The sequence below is a fragment of the Sturnus vulgaris genome, chromosome 2 (genome assembly GCF_052056855.1).
Source record: "Sturnus vulgaris isolate bStuVul1 chromosome 2, bStuVul1.hap1, whole genome shotgun sequence".
In the NCBI taxonomy this organism is placed as follows: Eukaryota; Metazoa; Chordata; class Aves; order Passeriformes; family Sturnidae; genus Sturnus; species Sturnus vulgaris.
Window position 1 is genome coordinate 56,509,715 of NC_142244.1, and position 21,314 is coordinate 56,531,028.

The window sequence follows — 21,314 nt, forward strand, 5'->3', positions numbered from 1 at the left end:
ATAGTGCCTGAATCTTTGATTAGGCTCCTGCACCAGCTAAAGCATTTCTGCCCTGCTACCTCCACTTTTCAACTGTGCATGTTAAGCTTTTTGTTCTAGATAAAGAAGTGAACTTGAAGCTTCAAGAAACCGTAGTGCCAAGTACTTAAAACTTAGCTTTTGAGTTTTTATGGACCAGCTTTTTCTTAAAACAGGAATATAAATGATTATTTGAAGAAGCAAATATATTAAACTCTAGAGCATATCCTGTTAAATCATAGTCATATTGCTCACTATTCTGTGAACTGATGTCTCAGTCTTGACATCTTGGACTCCTTGAAGATGTAATGACACGCACTGCTAATTGTACTTAAAGTTTTTGTAACTTCTGAAAGGCCCTGCCAGTGAAGACTCAGCATTCTCAATACATATTCAAATTTTTGAGTAGTCTATAAACTTATGTGAAATTGCAAAACCAAAATGGACAGTTATGTTACTAAATTCCTTTTGGCTCTTTTCACTGTATTCTGTCAAAAAGCTGGCATTTATGAACACGTTTAATTTTGCTACAAATGTAACATAGTATGAGGGGCTAGGTCTGTCTGGTCAACCAGTTGGTTATTTTCATATATTTCACATTTGTTAATGTTCTGACTATTTGTATTGAGCTTTAAAAGAGTTGATACCATTGGGTGACTGATTACAACTACAGTTGTAGGAGAATCAGTCTTGTGAGAATTTTGACTGTTCTCTACAGGAACAGCTGAACATTATATGAGTACAGATAGATCTGCAGAGGATTACTAGTCAAATTATGGCATTTTATGAAAATAAAAGCATTGCATGCATATTGGTGCTTAGATACCGTAATGGGCAGCAGAGGAGAAATATGCAGAAGACCTGGGCAGAAAACTGTTCACTATATTTAAAACTGTAGTAGGCATTAAGTAGTTATGTATTAAGCACTCCTTAAGCACTCAGCCTGGTTATGGTCATCATAGTGTATTAGCACATTGTTGAATCTTGTAGGTAGGAATTTAAAATGAATAAGTCTGACTAATCCTTTTAAGAGCATATTGTCAATTTTATTTATTTATTTATTTCAAATTAAGGCCAAAATAGAGTCCGATAGAGTCATTGGCTCTGTAGGCAAAAAGGTAGCGCAAGAGACTGGAATTAAGGTCAGAAGCAGATCACACAACCTGTCTATGGCACATAGGAACGATTTTCAACATCTGCTACAGGGGATTACTGGGGAAATTCCTCATAGACCTCTAGACCTCAATATGAAGGAGTATGCTGGGTTCCAAATAGCTTTGCTGAATAAGGTAAGCACCACTGTGTGTAATGTTGTTATTTTCAATATACTTCCATTGAAATGCTAGATATTGTTTCTTACGTGGCATTAATTGGAATTTCATTTACTGGAACCATAGGATTTGAAACCTCAGACATTTAGAAATGCTTATGACATACCCAGAAGAAATCTTTTGGATCAGTTAACAAGAATGAGATCTAATTTACTGAAGAGTACTCGCAAGTTCCTCAAAGGACAAGATGAAGGTTAGATGACAGTTTTTATTTTGTCTGCCTGTGGTATAATAGTTACTATAAAACATTGTAGCAAATAATGTAGTTCTTTAAAACTTTGTGCATGTCTGATACTGCCATTAAACTGCATGGATTTTTTTAGATGCTTTTTCCTTACCTTATTGGAGGAAAAAAATGGTGAGGACAGAAGATTGCTGATTCACTGCTCTATCCTTAAGTCCATATGAGGAGACTTGGGCTTTTACAGAAAATTTTGTTCACTGCTTTTCCTAACTCTCATGGATGTATCTGATAAAATCACTGGGCAGTTCTGAACATTATGATCTTTCTCAGTAGAAGTGGATTGTGAGCAGTGGAAAAGTCAGCTATCTCACTGGGTGCTCCCACTGTGATTGTTTTGCCTGTTGAGCCAACAGCAAATGATTCAGTATCTGCTAATTTATTCCTTTACCTTTTTTTCTTGTGTCTTCTGGCACTGTTTTGTGCCATTTAACTGAAGATGTTGAAATAAGTTGAGTGAGAAGGGCTTGTGAAAGCTTGTGCTACATTAGTGCCGCCACTACTAGGTCAGATTAACATCTGTACATTTCACATTACATTATCACTTTGTCAGAGTAGTTGTTCTTCAGGAAGGAGGATTAACTCATGTTCTGATTTTTTTCTGCAATTTCTTCTAGTGTATTTTTTTCTGGATCAAAGGCTTGGCAACTCTGAAACTAGAACAAGTTTAAAATCAGGTCCTATGTTTTTTTAAGAGTTTGTTGTTTTGCAGTGGTCAAAAGTCAGCCTTGCTCTGGGAAAATGCCAGTCTTGACAATTAAGTTTTGGTTGGCTAAAATTGGACAAAGTTATATCAAAGCTATGTGCAGTATGGCATTGCTACTTTGCTGTAATATATCTTTTGTTTGTAGTAATGTTTTAGTTCTAATTTGTTCCTAGTCTGTTTTTCCATCCATCTCTCTGTTGTCAAGTTGGGAGACATTAGAAAACTAATATCTGTGCATGACACCTACTGCTTATTTCTTGTCAAAATGATGAATCCCCAAGACATGTACCGATTCATTTGAGCAAGTCTCCCGAAGTCAAAAGTGTTGCAAATACCAGTTAGGCAAGAAAAATGGTGAGCTTGGTACAGCTGTTTTGTTAATGCATATGATAAAATCTGAACACTGGAAATATGAAATGGATATAGACTAAATTGTCATAATGTGAGCAGTACTGTATATTAATTAACTCCTCTGTTGCAATAGATCAAGTTCACAGCGTACCTATAGCACAAATGGGAAACTACCAGGAGTATCTAAAACAAATACCTTCTCCACTCCGAGAACTTGATCCTGATCAACCACGAAGGCTTCACACATTTGGCAATCCGTTCAAATTGGACAAAAAGGTGACTTTTCTGTAAAGCTTTTTTAAAAACGTGCTGTTGTGTGTATGCTACTGCCTACATTGTTCTTTGACTAGTCTATTGGAGAAACCCTTTCAAATACTTGTAAAAGAAATGGTTAGAAGAAAGTGTCTCATAAGTTCTTCCATCATTAGTATCTTATGGATGCTACTTGACTGTCCCTTTTGTCCGAATCTTAGAATGGACCAAACTGCCAATATTGTTTAGAGCTCTTGTATTAAATATGTGAGTCTCTTTTGCAATTACTGAAAAGAAAGTTTGATGGCCCACTCCTTACCTTACTTGGTAGACTGTTGGATAAGGGCCTTAAGCACTTTTATCTGGTCTTGGTTGATAATTTGGAATTCCAAACATAGTGGCATGTTGTATTAACTCTTATATATGCTAAACATTATTGTAATATCAGAGCATTAATTGTATTTTATGTGGTTTTAATGTGAAGCTTAATTCTTCCTGTTAAATTTATTACAGGGAATGATGATAGATGAAGCAGATGAGTTTGTATCAGGACCTCAAAATAAACATAAAAGACCTGGAGAACCAAATATGCAAGGGATTCCAAAAAGGCGTCGTTGTATGTCCCCCCTGCTCAGAGGGCGACCACAAACTCCTCCAGTTGTCAATAACCACATAGGAGGAAAAGGGCCACCAACACCAATTGCACAAGCACAGCCTGACCTTGTTAAACCCATTGCTATTCACAAAAGTAAGTGAATCTTCAAAGTTCTTAAAGTTTTTAAATTTATCTCAAAAAACTTTTTTTATTGTGTAAAATGTACTGCTGGCTGATTTGTGAAATACGGCAATTTTATCCCTCCCTCTTGTACTTAACTGTGCATCTGGGGTTACTTACAGAGTTTGCACAGTCCTTCAGATGGAAGTCTTGCTTATAAATTCCAAGTATAAACAATGTATTTCCTCTCTCCTGAGGAGACAGTATAGACAACGGCAAGGGTTTTCTTCCTTTGCCTCGAAATTTAGATACTCTAGAAGTATCACAGCATGAAGTTAGTTTGAGTTTTGCTCTAGTGCAATGAAATCACTTCCCTGGGTGTGAAGCTGAGTTGTGTAACTCTCACTATTGAGTACTAGAGTAAACTTGAGTTAAAGGGGGAAAGACACCATGTCATAAAATCACTCTTTACAGGTGGTTTTTCTGTTGTTGGTAGTCCATAAGTAATTTCCTTTTTCATACAAAGAATATACCTGTGATATTTTGGAAGTTGTTAATTGCCAGGAGATAATGATGGGCTCAGTATTATAATCTACAGTAGACTGTATGAGCTGGGGCATTGTTTTAAGAGTCTAATACTGATCTGACTAATTTATTTGTATCAGATGATAAGGATTCTGAATGTGGCAAATGTAATCTTTATTTTTTCAGCATCAGAAACAAATAATGAAATTGGAGTTGATGTCATTGGGAATCACGTTACAGACCCCCTTTCCTCGGATGTTTTCCCAAATGCTGTGGATTCAGAGTTTTCACTTTCCTCTTCAACATTCAATTCATTGGATCGACCGACAGCTCATATAGAGGATGTAGGCCATGAACATTTAGGGAATAATTTGAACGTTGATGGGTTTTTGGAGAATCACGAGGAATCAGGTAGCAAAGAGCCAAGTACTGAAGAGAACATGACAATGTCTTCACCTAGCAAAGGGAAAAAACCAATACACTGCAGAAGTTCCAGAGAGATTAATATAGAGCTAAGAGCACAAATTATGAAAGAGATCCGAAAACCAGGAAGGAGTAAGTATACCGAATTTCTTTCAGATAATTGGCTTGAGAGTTAAACAAAGAATTCATGTTAGATCACTATTTTAGAAGTGTACTGGACCATGAGACTGAAGCAAAATTAAGTTTAAAGCTGTAAAGATTTGTTTTAAAACTTCTGCTAAAAACTTACTGTAGGAGTGATTAAAACATTGCTATACCTTTCAGTGTTCATGGAAGTCATGTTTTTATATCCATACTAGAATTAACTTAATAGGTGTTAGTAATATCTTAAGCAATATCCTGGGTTTTTTAAGTGTTGGTTCTCATTAAATAAGATGTTCTTGCTCCAGTTGATGTGAGATACAGCTTAAAAGTTTACAAAAGTCGAATGTTGCATTTCACTTGAATCTACTAAACCAGATATCCTTGTAGGCATCTTTTAAATAACTGATGTTTATTTTCTCTCGACGTTTAAGAATATGAAAGAATCTTCTTTTTACTGAAGCATGTACAAGGAAGCTTACAAACACGACTGATATTTTTACAGAATGTTATCAAAGAAGCTTCAAGGTAGGTAACACAATTGTATTATTCTTAAACTGCACCATTCATGCCACGTATAACTGCTGGACAATCACGTGGTTGTTTGGAAACAAGGCTTTGAACTGCAAGTAAATAATTCCCCATGAAAGAGCAGAAATGCATAAGCCTTTGTGAGTTCTTGTTTGTAAAGGATTACCTTTTTCCCTTGGATTTTGGCTTAAAGATATTAGCAACTGTAACTGAAAAATCTGTCAATGTAGATAGACAGTGGTATAGAAAGAGAAGGTAACTTAAAAAAAATCAAAAAGTTCAGGTGTGAGTGTACTGCTAATTTGAAAATGTTACAGAACTGACAATTACTGGGAATTAGGCTTTCAGAAACAGCATCTTATCCTAAAAATAGGTTTTAAATTCATGTATGCTCATAAAGATATGTTTCTACTCTTCAGCGTACTTCATTCAGAGATAGTGTAGGCCTGTGTGAGACGTTAGAAATGGACAAATTTTCTCTGGACAAGAGTGACTTGATAAGGATTTAAACCCCGTGTTTTTCATCCAGGTAGAAACTGTTCCTTTTACTATCATTAGATACTGTCCATACTTAGCCTTCTACATGCTTCCTGAGAGGAACAAAGGAGCAGTGTATTAGAACCAGTCGTGTTTGAGTTGCAGGGAACTAGTAATTCCAGGATCTTGCATGGATCGTAAATATAACCAGAACTTTGAGGCTTACTTCAGTAACCTCAGAGAATAGCTGCTTCTTGTCCTCTAATCTGTTTTATAGTAGTCAGGTCTTTTTCTGTTGCATTAAGCATATTTCATTATTAAAAAACAAAGTAATTTTAGGAGAAAACCATGCTGAGAGTTTAAGGTAGGCTGAATGTTGGACATTCATACAGATTCTCTAGCCTTCTATTGCCAGCTTGGTGGGGTACGTACATTTATGTAGATTGTGCTCTTCCTATAGCAACCATTGCCTTATTGTGCTTTTGCTTGTTTTATTGCCTGTCAGAGTTGTTCTGCGTCTTGTAAATTTCATGTTCTTCCTCACTGTCCCAGCACACCAAAACAAAACTGTTGCTCTTGGAGTTTGTGGCAGCCCTTAGTGGGATTGGAATTTTTGTACCTGTAAAATTAGGCTTTTAAGATCACCTGTAACTGTCATTTCTCTTGCACAATCTCTTCATTCCAGCTGTCTTTAGTTGAGACTCCTACAAAATTTGGCAGTGGTTAAGTCTTGCTCTTGGGTGCATCAGTGATTGTGGGGAGACTTGTGATCTGTCTCTCTGAGCCAAGGACATGGGCCAGGGTACCTGACTGGAACTAGAGGCTTCTACTGGGGTTTAGTGAAGTCATGGGACTGAACTTGGGATATAGTTAAAAATATTTTCCTTGCTGCCTGCCTTTGAACACATATGGCTACCAAAGCATTGGTCAGAAGTGGCTTCTCAGAGGTGCAGAAATGTTGCAAGGGGGAGGGTTTAGCTGGAAACAGCAAGGAGTTGTACTTCCTGCTGTAGGGTTGTAAGCAGAGGAGACATAATGGCCTACTGATGAAATTTATACAAGTGATACGGAATAGAGCTGCAGAGACTTCAGAGGTATGGAGTTTGGATTGCCTGTATTTTCCTTTAATTTATTTCTTGAAGTTTTAATTTGTTTTTTTGTCAGGAAATCTGCTTTGCACTGTGTAATGGCTGTTCCTCTACCAGTACCAACTTCGTTAACTTTGGTGAATGCATTGTGAAGGCATGCAAATAATCCCTAAAAGCTGTTTGCCAGCTTTAAGATTATAGTTCTTTTGATGTATATTTTATTTCTGTACTTACTTATGGAATGAACAAACTCTTAACTCTTTTTCCTGGATTTCTGAGACCTATGTGATGTCCAGCTATAATAATGTGCTATAATAAACTCCTGTAAATGTAGTTTTGTATTCAGCAAAAAGAAAAGCAAGTTAGTGGTTTACCAGAGCATTGGGAAACAGTGTATGTATACATATGAGGTATATATAGCCTCATCATTTACTGCTCCTGAAGTTTCCAGAGGTCAGTAGAAGTTTTTTCAGTGATGTTTCATGTATTACTCTCTGCATCCATTGTAATGCTTTCTTTTAAATCCAGGTTTAAAAAACGAATGCTGATAGAACAGCTTGAGAGTTTTCTGGAAGAAATACATCGCAGATCCAATCAGGTCAACCATATCAACAACAGCTAAGAAACTGCACAGGAGAGAGCCACAGCAGGGCACTGCTGTTCTTACTTGCATTCATTTTTGATATGCACTCTTATCTCAAGTTCCTGTACCTGAAAGAATGAGAAGCTGCTCAATAAAATGATGAGAAGTATCCATTCTCCTTTTTTTTCACTTCTGTTATTTTTCTAATGTGAAAAATACTGCAAAAACATTTTTATTTAACTAAATTGAGAAGTTCTTGCTTGTCATGGACATAAGTGTCACTTTCCCTCAGGTTCTATTTTTTCTTAATCTAATCTTCAAAACTATCACCTCTTAAGGTTGAACTCTGCCAAAAAGTTGCTTTGTAATTTTCAAAAAAAAAAAAAAAGCACATACATTAAACAAGGTAATGTTTTGTATATACAGTTATTTTGGATATATTATTGTAAGTTGTATAAATGTATTTTGAAAAATATTTAAGAAAAGCACTTTTGTTATTCCATCAATAAAATCTCTATTTTAATCTTTGTGTAGGTTTGAATACAGTTTTTATTGGAATGGTTTGTTTTGCCTTCCCTTTCCAGAGCTGCTGTGTTCTGGTATCAGTGTTAAAGGATGAAGAGTGGTTTTGCATCACTGGATATTCTGCTCTTAATCAGAGAATGAGTGCAAGAGCTAATGCTGAATTGCAGCTACAGTAGGATATCGTGTACTTTGCACTTTTGGTGACCAGCATAACAAAGTGATGTTTTGTATGCACATCTGCAGCCATGACAAACCCAGCAGTTTTATTGAGGGATACAGTGCAGTAAAGCAGGGGGTCAGTAGCCTTTGAGGAAGGCTGCACAGAGGTTTCCTGTATCAGAAGATTTTACATGTTTACAAGTGCAGGAACAGCCACAGGGTGCTTCTGCCTGGACATAAAATATCACTGATTGCTTTACTGGCTGTGTCTTTCAGCTGTGCCAGATGCTCTGAATTATCTGGAAGGCTTTGTTTGATTCAATGGGAGCTGAATAAACCAGTCTTCTCTGATGCTTTTCTTGGGAGTAAGTGGTTTACAGTCTTCACCCAAAATCTTTATGGGCCTGGGCTTCTGATGCTTATGCCATGAGTTGCTGTATCCCAGCTTTTGTCAGGGTGCTGAAAAACACCTCAATTTTTCTTAATGCCAGTAGTCACATTCAGTGTTCTGGAATGTCTCTTCTATGTTGTGTATGCTTCGAAGGCAGTAGAGGTAGTACTGCTACCTTTTTTGGCAGCATTTGCTTGGTCACTGAGTGGATATTTCTGCTTCTTACCTGCTCTGGAGCAGGCTGCCCTGGCAAGTGGTAGAATTGCCATCTCTGGAAGCGTTCAAAAAGTGTGTAGGTGTGGTGTTTAGAGACCTGGTTTAGTGGTGGACTTGGCAGTTCTGGGTTAATGATTGGACTCTATGATCTGAGGGGTATTTTCCCAACTTACTGATTCTGTGATTCTGTGTCAGTTTTAAAACAGCCTTTCAACTTGATTTTCTTTTCACAGCCTTTTGCTGCTTGCTTGTTACCTTCTCTATCAGCTTGGTTATAACCGAGGCCAGAAAGAATTTCAGTTTTGTTCTTAAGCTTTTGACTTCAGTACAGGGAAATAAAATTGTGCTTGAAAAATAACATCAAAAAGCTTTTTTGTGATTCATTCAGATGACCTACATACTCAGCAACAGTCAAGCTGACTTTAGCCATGATGAAGTTGAAGAGAAGCTGTTGGCTCATATTGTTAAACATGTAGGAGGCTAAACCTGTTCCTTTTTTTGCAAATGTTTATTTGGATACTGTCTTTGCTGCAGTTGTAATGCTGCTGATTGCTAGACAGCTCTAACTTTCATCAGTGTTTACAATGTAAGAAGGTAGTGGAAAGCTTTTGCTCTTGCTTATTGTTGGAAAAGTGATAGGCTTAAAACTGTGTTTTAATAAATGTATACAATGTAGCCTTTAATTTCATTGGAGGAAAGCTCATCATAGGAGGAACAGAAGGCAATGTATGCATTTAGTGCTTATTATGAAGGATTTGTAACTCTTCCTATAAAAAGTACTGAACCTGTAAATTAAAACAATATTAACATTATTTCAGTTTGGGGCCACATCTTCAAAGTGTAATACAGTTTAAATACGTAAGTTAGCAGATCATAGAATCGTTCATTGCTTGTATGGAAAAACTGACTGCAATTGCATGCTTGTCTTAAAATGATCTAAACATTTCTGTATTAAAAACACCTTTCTAAATAATTGATAGCCCAGACCAGGAATCTGCCAAAATCTGAAACTTACACTGAGCAAAACAGAACCTAAGTGCATTGCTTTGTGTTCATATTTTAGTTACAGAAGAGAATGAAATGACTGCCTCAGCTTCACTGGATTTGTTTGGCTATTCATACTGCTGTTACCTTTTGCCTGTCTTTCCAAGGGAATGTGCTCAAACCTGAAATTCAGATTAAAAAACTCTAATTTTTTCAATTATTTTGAGCAGAACTATGCTATTTTAAGAACTGAAAAATGAATTTCCGCTATTATTATAAAATTAATGCAATGAATAGTTTTGGTCTACATTATTAACTTTATGGGCGTAGAAGTTTTAAGCTCTTTTAGACAGCTGAATGAAAAATAGATCTTGTTTACCTGTTCAAGTTTTCTATACCTCAAAAACTTAGAATCACTAAGTCTGAGCAAACAAAATGACTGAATGTTTTAACTTTTTGCATTAAAAAGCTTGAATTGCAGAAATATATTTTTGATTGAGTTGATTGGAAGGTATGTATTTTATGCTTCACATAAAAATCCTATTTTACAATTGGATTTCCTTCCTCTTTATATAATTTATATATATATTATAAACTGACCGTTTTATTCACCAAAGTAAGTTGGTTTTTAATCCTGAAGAGTCTGTGGCTCATGTTTCATAGGTGAGCTTATTAGTGCCTTTTTGTTTTAAAATTCTGCATTTGCCAAGTAAAATACTTTTGTTCATTGACTGGTAATGATTGCCAAAGCATGTTTCAAACAAAATCCCAGCGGAGTCTGTAATTTTCTCTTTGGGTCCTTGCACTGTGGTCAAAATTTAAGGCAGGGTTTTCTAAAACAAAATGTTGCATACACCGGTACTATGTATGCACTGACTAAGAGAACAAGTGTGTGTTGCTTGGAAGCAGATAAGGGAAATAATTCCTGTCTTTGTTCTAGGCCTCGGTGTTTTACTGAGCCCTATAAATGTCTATATGTTCCTTGAAAATCTAAATGGCTGTGACCCCAGTTATGAGAGAAAATGTGGTGGTTCACACGATTTTTAGGGAAATACTTCAGGTGCAAAATTGCTGCATTGTTAAGAATAAGAGTTGTTGGAGATTGGCCTGATGCTTCAGAGTAGCAAATACCTGCTAAATGGTGCATAATGCACTTCTTCATTATTGCTAACTAGCTATAGGATGTTTTCTTTTGGCAGACATTCTGGAGTAACTTGATGTGATTGGCCATCTGAAATGAGATTTATAATCCACTACTGAAGCTGAAGGAGCACTGTGATGCTTCAGTCTAAGACATACTCTGCAGTTCTGTTGGGGTGTTTTGGGTGGTTTATGTTTAGGTGCTAGGGGAGGTAAAGAGTTAACAGTTTCAAAGAAACATTTTTTGGCAGAAGGCTTGCTATCAGTATAGGCATAGGAAAGTTTCCTTTATAGGGAAAGGTTTCTATTTTAAGTGTTGCAGATGTTAATCCAGCTGGTCCAGCCCATTTGTAATTTGAATTGCCCTGTAGCGATCAGTTTCTGATGCTGGAGCATTCAGCATCTGTGAGATCTCTCTAGTGCCTATAATTTTGATGGAAAATTTTTGATCACATACTGCGTGTCCAAAGAGGTGGCTACTGGTTTCCAGGACTTCTATGACTATTATACATTATTTTTAAGGAAATTTAAAACTATGCTTTAGAACTCCAAACCCCACTGTTTCCATGGTTATTTGAAATTTCCTGGACTGAAGGATGGTGTTCTGTTTGTATTGATCTCAGTGCTACTTGTGGGGGATTCTGCTCCTGAAAGGCAGAGTATGCATACCTGTATTAGCTTGTCTCAGGAAAAATGTGAAAGGTCGATCTGCTTTGAAAACAGGTGTTCGAGATCTTTTTAGCAAGACCATTGCTGTAATGTGACAAAGAAAATATCAGTAAAATGCATCTATTTTCTTTCCATCTTCCATACAGTGCACTCAAGCTCTGTATATGTTAGTACCTTGACTTTTGAGTTGCTCCTCTGCTTTAAGACTAAAACAACAATTTTGTCCAACAGTGAAATCAGTCTGGCAGTATTAACAAGTCAGGAGTTGTGAGACTACATGCAGGTAGTGCATATTTCAATGCTCAAGGGCGTCTGCCTGGCATTGGATCTGAAAGGTGAATTTTGTTGTCATCACATCCCTAACTCTACCCAAGTCATACCATGCCATTGCCTCACCTGTTAGCCAATTCCTAGCCATGCTGTTCTGATGAAAAAGATAAGTAAGGCACAAATGTAGCTCCTTATCCAATTAGGAGACAAGCAGCAGGGAAATACCTATGTGATCCTAGAATTTCTCTTGTCAGAGCTCTCAAAAAAATCGAGTATCCTCAACTCAGTTTGACTGTCTTTGCTCTCCGGTTGTGTGTTAATTATTAGATTAAATAAAGAGTTTTTAAGAATTATGATGGCTCAGCTATTATTAAAATACACTTTGTTTAAATAAATTCTTCCTTTTAGCTATATAGCATTAAGAATATGTTGTCAACCCCCTCCCCCCCAAAATGAAACCCACCAGATTTGGATTGTTTTTTGAACAGTTAAACAATGGAGTTAGTTTGAAAATTTAAGTAAGACATGATAACACTAGTTTGGGAGGGCACTATTTTAGTGCTTATTTAAAAAAAAAGTGCCATTTCAAGTCATCATGTGACAAGATCCAAAACTTTAAACAATAAATGTTGTACTTTTAAAAGTCTGCTTGTCAGCTTGGTCTGACTGGAGTTAAGGGATTTCTTGGCATTGGTTTCAAGGGAATAAAGGTCTATTTCTCTTGTCTTTGGTATGTAATTGAAGCCACCTAAAATCTTTTATTTTGTATGGGACTTACCACAAAATTATTAAAAATATTACTGCTCCAATAGAGATTAAAACTGTTACAAAACTTAAACCTGTACAGCTCTGCAGAAAGGCTAATTTAGTAGTACCAGATGTTCTCTGTACACCCCCATATGTGCACAGGTGTCTTATTTAGGATTGGTTTTAGAGAAATACTGAATACCTCAATTCAGGTGTACTCTGGCTCTTTCTGGTATTACAGCTGTGGGATGTTGGAGTGAGGGGATGTGCAACAGGCTGGGCACCACAGAGATGCCCTGCCATGCTCTCTCTACATGCCTCCTGAATTCCTTCCTGGGAGCAGGGAGGAGAAGTGGTAGCTCCAGAAGTGAGAAGCTTGTCTGAATATTTGATTTACCTGTAGCTCCTGATGCCCTTGTACCATCTTCTGTTACTTCAATCTCTGCTTTGTGAATAGCTTCTGAAATATAAAGACTATCTTGCTCTGCAAAATGTCAAAAATTAGTAAGTTATTTTCTGCATTTCAATATTAACATCTTTTAAAAAATCAGAACGGTTTTACTTTTTTTTCCCTGCAGAATCTAAGGATCACATAACTATTAGGTATTTCAGCCTTTGACTGTTTTCCCACTATATGGGTAACAGTAGATTGAATGCTGAATGGGAGTCACTAGCTTGAGAGGTCTTCCTTGTGGAAGGCAAGGTTACATGGTGAAAATAGAAATTTTAACAGAGTGAGGACAATGAAAGAACTGAAGAACTTTTGAAAGGGAAAAATGTAGAAAAAATGCTTTTCAGGAAGAAACAATGGAACTGTGACACAAAATGCACCTTGGAAAAGAAATAATTTCAGACAGACATAGAAGAGAGTATTGCAAGTCTGCTTTATTCCAGCTGCCCGCAAAAGGCAGAAAGCAGGAAAGGTTGAGAAGTTTTGAAGTTTTTTCTTTCTTGTCTGAATTCAAGTACCAAGTCCAACATGTAGGTAAAATCAAAGAAATGCTAAAAGAGCATTTTATCTTATCTGTCTTAATTTTGTCCAGTCAGAAAAACTGGAGTGGAAGCAAGCAGGACAAAACTAGGGAAAGGAAGAACTTTAAAAAGTAGAGGAATCTTATATATTTTGAGGGGAAAAATTCAAGCTTTCAGGTATAAAAAAGCTATTTCAGGTCTGAAATGAAGTTACACATTTGTTTGCAAAATGTCATCTGAGAGTAAATATTCTGAAGATTATCCTTCTGCTTCATATGGAGGAGGAAGTGAAAACTTAACTTTTTTTCCCCCAATTATCTATTTATTAAGTAAAAGATACATTCTCCTTGTAAACTGTGCCTTACATAACTCTTAGACCACATAGAACCCTACTGCTATGACACAGTGGTGTAAGGGTAGAATGAAAAAGGGCCTCAGCATATACTTTGTTCTATAACCCTACCAGGGCAGGATCAACTACTCCTAAAGGCTTATCCTGTATGACAAAGCTGATAAATTATGTTGTTTATGGAATTGATTTCCCCAAAGTATTTATCTTATTTAAATAGATATTAACTTTATAAAAATACATCCTCGTGTAGTTTATTGGTATATTAACATTTGTTTGCAATATGTAAAGCAGCAGTGAGCAGTAACAAATTATTTTCATGTGCATCTATGTGCAGTCTGAGATCTATATTGCAATAGAGCATTGCTATGTTCCGTTTTAAAAGCAGCATAAAAAACTCCATGAGTAATGTGCCCTCTGAGGTTCATCCCGGGAAAGCAACTTTTCTGCAAAAGCAGGTTTGCCTGAATTGGAGCAATCTCATTTATTCACTCACATGCACAAGAATGTGAGCTTCTTTCTGGGCAGCTACCATTCCCAAGTCTTTACTGTGAGCAGAAATTACTCAGTTGAAATATCTTGTTGCTGGAAGGAGTCAAAAGAAAAGGAGTAGATAATTTGGAAATTTTTAAAAAAAAGGATATTAAATGGGGATAAATTTTCCCAGGAGTAGAAGAATTCCAGTGTTCCAAATCCAAGAATTTAATCATAACAGTATTTTAGCAAAGGGAAAGTACAACTTTGTCTACTGACTACTGGATTAGCAAGGCAATATAGCCTGGGCACAAACCAGTATTGTTTGCAGTGTCAGGAGTTGGAACATAGACTTGTTGGACCAGCATCCCTCACTACTAAATAACTATTTAAAAACACAAATAAGAATGCAAGTTTTACTAAAGCATCCTAAATTTCTTAATAAATAACCATTTTCCCAGGCCTACACTATCTTGACAGCTTTAATCTTAAAGACAAGAAAAAAGTAAGTTCAGGACCAGAACGAAACCTGTCCTTTTCAGGTTCCTCCTTGCTGCAAAACAGCTCAAAATATAATTGCAGTTGATATGAATAGTTCTTTAGAGTTTCACAGATAAAGAAGTACAGTCAATTCACAAGACCTAGGTCTAACAAATTATTCAAATGTCAGTCTATAACTATTGGGTCAAGGATAATTTTGTATTCAGTCAAGCCTCTTACCTGAAATGCCTTTAAAATTAGCAGTGATGGGATCAAATGCATCTCTAATTCCCAAGGCAGGAAGAACTGTTTTTAGATCAAAAAGGCTTTGAATACTGAACCTGAAATTAATATGATAGATTTTATTTAAATGCAGGAATTGAAGAGTTTTGTAGAATTAAAAGATACAATTATTAACAGATACAATTTCTTTCAAGCCTTTCGATTTCATCCATCACTTCCTGTATGAGCCCAGTGCATTGTCTGAGTCAGTGTATTTGTAGAAAAGTAGCTCACCTTCACCTAAAGACATTAACACAAGGAATCCCTCACCACCCTCTGTTGCAATTAGATTGCTGCTAAGTCTTCTTTGCATGTGAGTTCTGCATTTTCCCAAAGTGTTCTCTTTCTAATATTATTTTTGGATATAGGAAATGGCCCTTGGAAACATTTCCCAAAAATTAGCATGAAGAGAACAAATATTAATGTACACACTGGTTTTCAGTGCTTTGTTAATGTGATGGATATATTGTAGGAGGTGTGAAATGAAGCCCTTCCATGCTAATCCATACAATAGATTTAGCCACATAGCTGCAGAAGGCTTTAAGTCTTCCTGGTATGCAATTTCATTAGAGTAGATGATAGAAAATAGTTCCAGAATAGATGTTTGCTAAAACAACTGACTGAAGTGGAAAATGGATGAGTGAAACCTGCTTTGTGCATGGAGAGATGGCTATGACAGCTGGAGGGAGGCCAAGCTCTTTGTCCAGTGCCTTTTTAGTACTCTGGCAAGTTTAAAAAATACAGATTAATGTGTCTTTAGGAGGTTCTATGTTCATTCTTCCTTAAACAAATGGAAAAATGAGTGTGGGAAAGGTCCAGCAACATTTCTCTGGGTTTAGATGCTTAAAGGATTTATACCCTAAACAAATAGTAAGTAAAAGCTGTAGGATCAACTGAAATACTTAGGTTTTTTAACCTTATGGTTTTTTGTACAGAGTGTAACCAGAAAGTATTGTCATTCCTGGCTCACCTCTCTGTGGTTTATGAAAGGGTTAGAGCATCTCTGATAATGTGATGAATAATGAAACCAAAAGCATGTAATTTGACTTTGCTCACACAGTGCTTGTGTCAGCACTGTCACATGGAATTCTGACAGCTGAAGTAGTGAATCCATTGTGCTAACATTGCTTACCTAGGCAGAAAAATGTCCATCTTTGTTCTCTTCAAGCTGTTGGCCCAGAGGGTTATGGTTTTGGCAGAAAGGTGAGACTCAATCTGGGACAAAGGTGTTCTTTTGTGGCTGGGAAGCACTAGGAACATGCTGAGTTTCTCCCCCAGGTAGGGTAACTCAACCACACTGAAAGCTTCCAGGGCTGCAGTCTGGAACTGGCCTGTGGGTGGGCAAAGAGAGATCTTATTTCATTATCCAGGTGGGAAGAAAACCCTGAACCCACAACCCTGCTGGGATCAGCAGTCAGTTCAGAGCAGCTGTGGTGGGATGTAAGGAGTGGGCTCCTGCACTTGGGCTCCTGTAGGCAGCTCAGGTTGCTGTTAACTCCCAGTAATCTCACCTGAACAGAGCTGAGTGTGTCAGAGACACAGATACCTTGGCAGAGCAGTGCCAGCGCCACTGGCAGTACCTGAAGAATCACCTCAACAGAGCATGGATTTTTATTACTTTGCCACAGAACAGCTCTCCTTCTTCCTCAGTTTGGGGACAAAAAACCCAAAACTACTAAGGCAATGACAGCAATGATGACTCTTCCCACAATGTATGTTCCTTGAATAAACTTATAATTTTATAATATTTTTTCACTAAAATTTTCCTACAACAGATAGGAACCACAAAAACAAAATGCAGAGTGTCCTACTTGATTAATTGAAACATACTTTGGCTCATATTTCCATCTTTACTACCTTTAAAAGTCAATTTTAACCTTATTTCAAGAAAAAGATAGTTGTATTAAACAAGAGCTAGTGTATACTTATTTAACCATTAACTATTTATTTATTTAAGCACCAAATTTATAATTTTTTTAAGTCTAGGCATAGAGACCTATCGCAATCAGATGAAGGTCATAAAAATTAGTCTCAAAAGTAAAAGCTGGAGAGCTTCCAACCTTGCAATTAGTTTTACAGCAATTTGTAGCAGCCATTTAAAAGTACCATTTTCATCCCATATTCCAAAAAGCAATTAATCCAGGCCTTTCTAATGGACTCTGTTATACAGTAGAACAGATTCAGCTGTCACAATTTTGCTTCCTTATTTTTTCACCTGAGAATGCAGTAAGTAGCATTTCAGGAGTTAAATGTAACTTAACTACAAGGCACAAGTGAAAGTCTTACTGCTTTTACTGCAGGCCATGCAAAATATCCAATCTACGTCTTCACACAACTGCAGCAGTTGTATCTTCAAGAGTAGATGCTTGCAATTTTTGAGACAGTGGTTGTAAATAACTGTATATGGATAGCTCATGTTTGTGATACCTAAATATTTGGCAATAAATACATAACTATGGGATTTCTCAAATATTTACAGTGTTTGTTAGTTTTGCAGATATGGACTAGATAGGATTCATTAAGTGTTGATTGTTCTGCTAGATTAAATTTTAGGCTCTTAGATCAGCCCTCCTGCCTTGCAATCTGGAGAGAATTTCTCTGTTAAAACTAACTCCCAGCATGTGGATCATTTGTTGGGAAAAGATGTTCTGATTTCTAATGGGTAGGCAAGGAAGATTTATATTTGCAGTGCACTGGACATGAGTGGTGTAATTTGTGGGCATGCTGATATTTTGAAGTCAGCACATTCTCCACAAAGGTTATACAGTCCTTATTTATTAATTAGAAAGAAAATCAAAGGCTTTAGATTGAGTCAGAACATTTAGTATTCCTTGCTTGAACTAATTTTGAGCATCCCATAAGGATTACACATATGCTAAATTAGAATTCAAACGTCATTAACAAATTGCCTGGAAAAATGAATATGTAAAATAGTTGTGGTGTTTAAGAAGTGTGTGTGAACAGTAATGTTGACATTTTCTTAGAGCAGTCTTACTTGTCCCCAGGCTGGTTTGTTCTTCGTGGCAATGTTAAAAGGATAAACAATGTTGTAAATGCTGCAATTGATAGCAGGCCACAGCTTATCTTTCTCACTCTGTGTTTTGAATCCTGGTGGGACACAGCTGCTATCATTTAATAATGAAGGAAAGTCATCTCAGTTCTCTGTTTAGTTGTACTGAGACAGTCTTTTGCATTAATTTTAAACTGATTTGTTAGAAACGTTTCTGGATTTTTTAGCAACAGAGATTGAATTGGCCCACTCGAATCTGACAACCAGCAAATTTTAAGTGGTCCCTTCTATTTTGGCTTTTCTCAAAAGTCTCTCCAGCTGCAGGGAGCTCACACATTTCAGGCTGGATGAAAGGTAATCCAAGTATTTTGTCTTTCCTTTTCTGTGCAAAAATTTAGTGCTTCAGCTACCTACTTAAGGATGATAGGATGGCAGTTCCTTGTGCCTAGGCAAGTGGTCGGCAGAGCACAACAAATGATTTCACATCACCTTTGCAAAGACTCCAGAGCAAAGATATGGTCAGACAATGCAGCTCAGCTGTGGAATTCCTGGTAATTTGCTTTACCTGAGATCTCTGCTTGTACAAGCACCAGCAGCCCCCTGCCTTTTGTCATTTAATAATCTGGGGTCTGAACGATCACTAGAAGAATTTCGATGTGGAATTGCAAATGAGTCAGCAAAGGTTTTTAATAGCCTGAGAATTATGTTGTTTCCCATGACTAGGAAACCGGAGTACATTTGTAAGAAAAAGAAGGCAATCTGGAATACTTTAGGTCTGTCTTTGAGAAGCTTTAGGACATACTCTGGAGAAAAGAATAATCAGGTCACAGAGAGAAGTAGAAAGTGAGATAAATTGCAATATCATGTAGACTGGCAAACAAAACTATAAACTTTTTTTACTAAGTTACTTGAGTTAACTAATTTGACAAAAATGTATAGATCCAGCCATCCAGTTTTAGGCAAAACATTAAACATTGTTTCACTGTGTCACTATTTACAGGTAGAAGTGGTGGCACAGAACCAGAAAGGAAAGGCAGCAAGCAGCCACTTGAAGGAGAAACTACAATGAACAAAGGTACAAGAGATTGAAAAGGCTCACTAGTAGCTTTCCAAAGTATTGTTAATGCTCAGGACTTTTATCAAAGACAAACAGTGAGACTGCCATGAAGTCTGGAGTGGTGGAAACAAAATGGTGGGTCAAAAACACACAAAGAAGTTATATACCTCTGGAGATTTCCCTCCCCATGATTTACCTAGGAAAAAAGTGCCAAAAGGAAAAAGGCCCAGGTGGGTCCAACCTTGAGTAACCACCCCGAGCCGGTTCTGCAATACACTATGCAAGGTATTTTTATCAAGATACAGAAATTGTGGAAGCATTTTATCAGGCATGTGTATGCCCTCATTGAAAGTTTTGTGTACATTTCTGCTCATTTATTTTCAAACAAGATTAATTTAAATTGGAAAAGTGAAAAAAAAGAACTAGTAGAGAATTTGGAGCATTTGATTTTTGAATAGTTTTTGAAGAGTCTGGCATCTTCATCTTAACTATCAGGAAATTGAGAGAAAATTTGGTGACTTGCAATTACATTTGGGAGTAAATATCAAAACTGAAGAAAAACTATTTAACTTAAAGGATAAAACAAGGCAGGATGTGAAGAAATATAAATCTGTCTTGAAAAAATTTAGATTTGGAATTTGAAAGGTTTTTATCCAAGTGCAGCTCTGAAATTTAGAGTAGGAGGGAAAAGAGCTTTTTATATTTTGAAAGAGATTGTATAGCTAACTGGCATAATTCCTGGTGGCAGAAAATCAAGCCTGCAGCATGAGTCCTTCTGTCAGCAACCCACATACATCAAGCCTTTGAAAGTAGCCTACACTGTATTCATATATTATACAAATAAAAGTTTGACCTATATTTATACTGGTTTAAGCCCATGCTGAGATCATCCACTTATTTGGTATAAATGACATAAGAATTTCTCTCCTTTTTCTATAATTTGTCTCTGAAGACCTGCAGTTTTCCCCTAAAGCCTTGGAGACAGGCTGTGACCAGATCTACAGGTCTGCAGTGCTGGTGTTCCTGGTTATGCTCTGCTCCCTCTGGTGCTCACACATTCAAGGGTCAGTGATTTGGCTGAAGGGCCAGGAAATTTCTTACCCAACAAATCAAGTTGGTAGGGGCTTGACATAATTTTAGTTTTAATTTCCCCTCTGTCATGGGGTCAGATGTGCTTCCTACTGTAGGTCCTTCCTAGCCAGCTTTATTTCACCAGCTCCATGCTATTGTAAAGGACTTTATATACTGCAGGAGCCTCAGTCTCTCATCTTTCTTCCTCCTGGCATGATATATTGCTGCCTTTTGATTGTTTCCTATAGCTGACAAGTTTGTTATGGAGTACCGGGAGATGTTGGTCTGTGAGGGATGGGACAGGGACAGTAGATATTTTAGGAACCATTTTGAACCTCGGATGTGTTTCATAATTGCCTGGAATTATGAGGAGTCAATTTGGTCACCTGAGTGGTCTCTTCATTTGATGAGACTTCTTCTGAGACTTCTCCAAGCTGGGAAAACAACACATCTTAGTGTAGTATCTGTGGGAATTAAATAAATCTGTTCCATATTGCACAGTAGATCAAATATGGATTAAGGACAGTTACCGTAGTTAACTTCAGCTGTGTGATGCATGGTAGGCACTTTCAAGGTCAAGCCCTCTGGTGTGGTAAAAGGCAACATCTGTGAATCCATAAAGGAAAACTTTTGTTGCCACATGCTTCTGAAGTACAGGGTGCTCACCAGGGTGACCTGGCTGAGTGACGACCCAGCGCTCTCCAATGTCATCCCACGCACGTCCCCATCTGCAAGGAAGAGAGACAAGGGAGGGGGACACAAGCAGTCCTACATGCCCAGGCCTAAAGGCCAGGTCCATATGACTACATAAAGCAAGCTGAGGCCACTCTCCATCCCTAAGGCCAAGAGGCACAAGGCATTGCTCACTCTCTACCCTCCCCTCCCCACCTACACATGGACCTCACTGGGGTTGCCTGTTGGTCCATGCTCTTCTCAGAGCTGAGATTGAGCTGGTTAGTGGTTTTATTTCCCATTTCGACTTTTTAAAGTCAGACTCTGACTTGAGCTTATGCCCCTGCGTGTCCCCTGTAGCACCATCAAAGCATTCAGTGTCATGAATATGGTCCAAGGGGAATTTGGCTGCTCCCAATTAAAACTGAGAACACTGCAAAGGATTGCCTTTTTAAAAATTAAGG

The 21,314-nt window shown here is 37.3% G+C and overlaps 1 protein-coding gene and 1 non-coding gene across 7 annotated transcripts in view; one reads left to right on the forward strand and one right to left on the reverse strand.

Annotated features, from left to right (window-relative positions):
• INTS6 (integrator complex subunit 6) overlaps positions 1 to 7,911 on the forward strand; it is a 38,883-nt gene extending 30,972 nt beyond the window's left edge. For 2 of the 6 annotated variants that reach the window (XM_088159630.1, XM_014868852.2), the window contains 7 exons: positions 1,092 to 1,307; positions 1,416 to 1,542; positions 2,781 to 2,923; positions 3,413 to 3,647; positions 4,326 to 4,694; positions 5,138 to 5,231; positions 7,328 to 7,911. In XM_088159630.1, the coding sequence (XP_088015756.1) occupies positions 1,092 to 1,307; positions 1,416 to 1,542; positions 2,781 to 2,923; positions 3,413 to 3,647; positions 4,326 to 4,694; positions 5,138 to 5,231; positions 7,328 to 7,421 (1,278 nt within the window). In that variant the 3' untranslated portion in view covers positions 7,422 to 7,911. Of the gene's footprint in view, positions 1 to 1,091; positions 1,308 to 1,415; positions 1,543 to 2,780; positions 2,924 to 3,412; positions 3,648 to 4,325; positions 4,695 to 5,137; positions 5,232 to 6,724; positions 6,898 to 7,327 lie in introns of those variants that run through there. The other 4 variants (XM_088159632.1, XM_014868854.2, XM_014868853.2 and 1 more) reach the window with 3 other exon arrangements.
• A 3,554-nt stretch (positions 7,912 to 11,465) lies between these two features.
• On the reverse strand, positions 11,466 to 15,101 carry LOC106865347 (uncharacterized). Its single transcript, XR_015801422.1, has 3 exons — positions 14,999 to 15,101; positions 12,881 to 12,967; positions 11,466 to 11,550 (listed from the first exon to the last, which is right to left on the reverse strand). It is a non-coding gene; the product is annotated as an uncharacterized LOC106865347 (transcript).
• Positions 15,102 to 21,314: the final 6,213 nt, after the last annotated feature.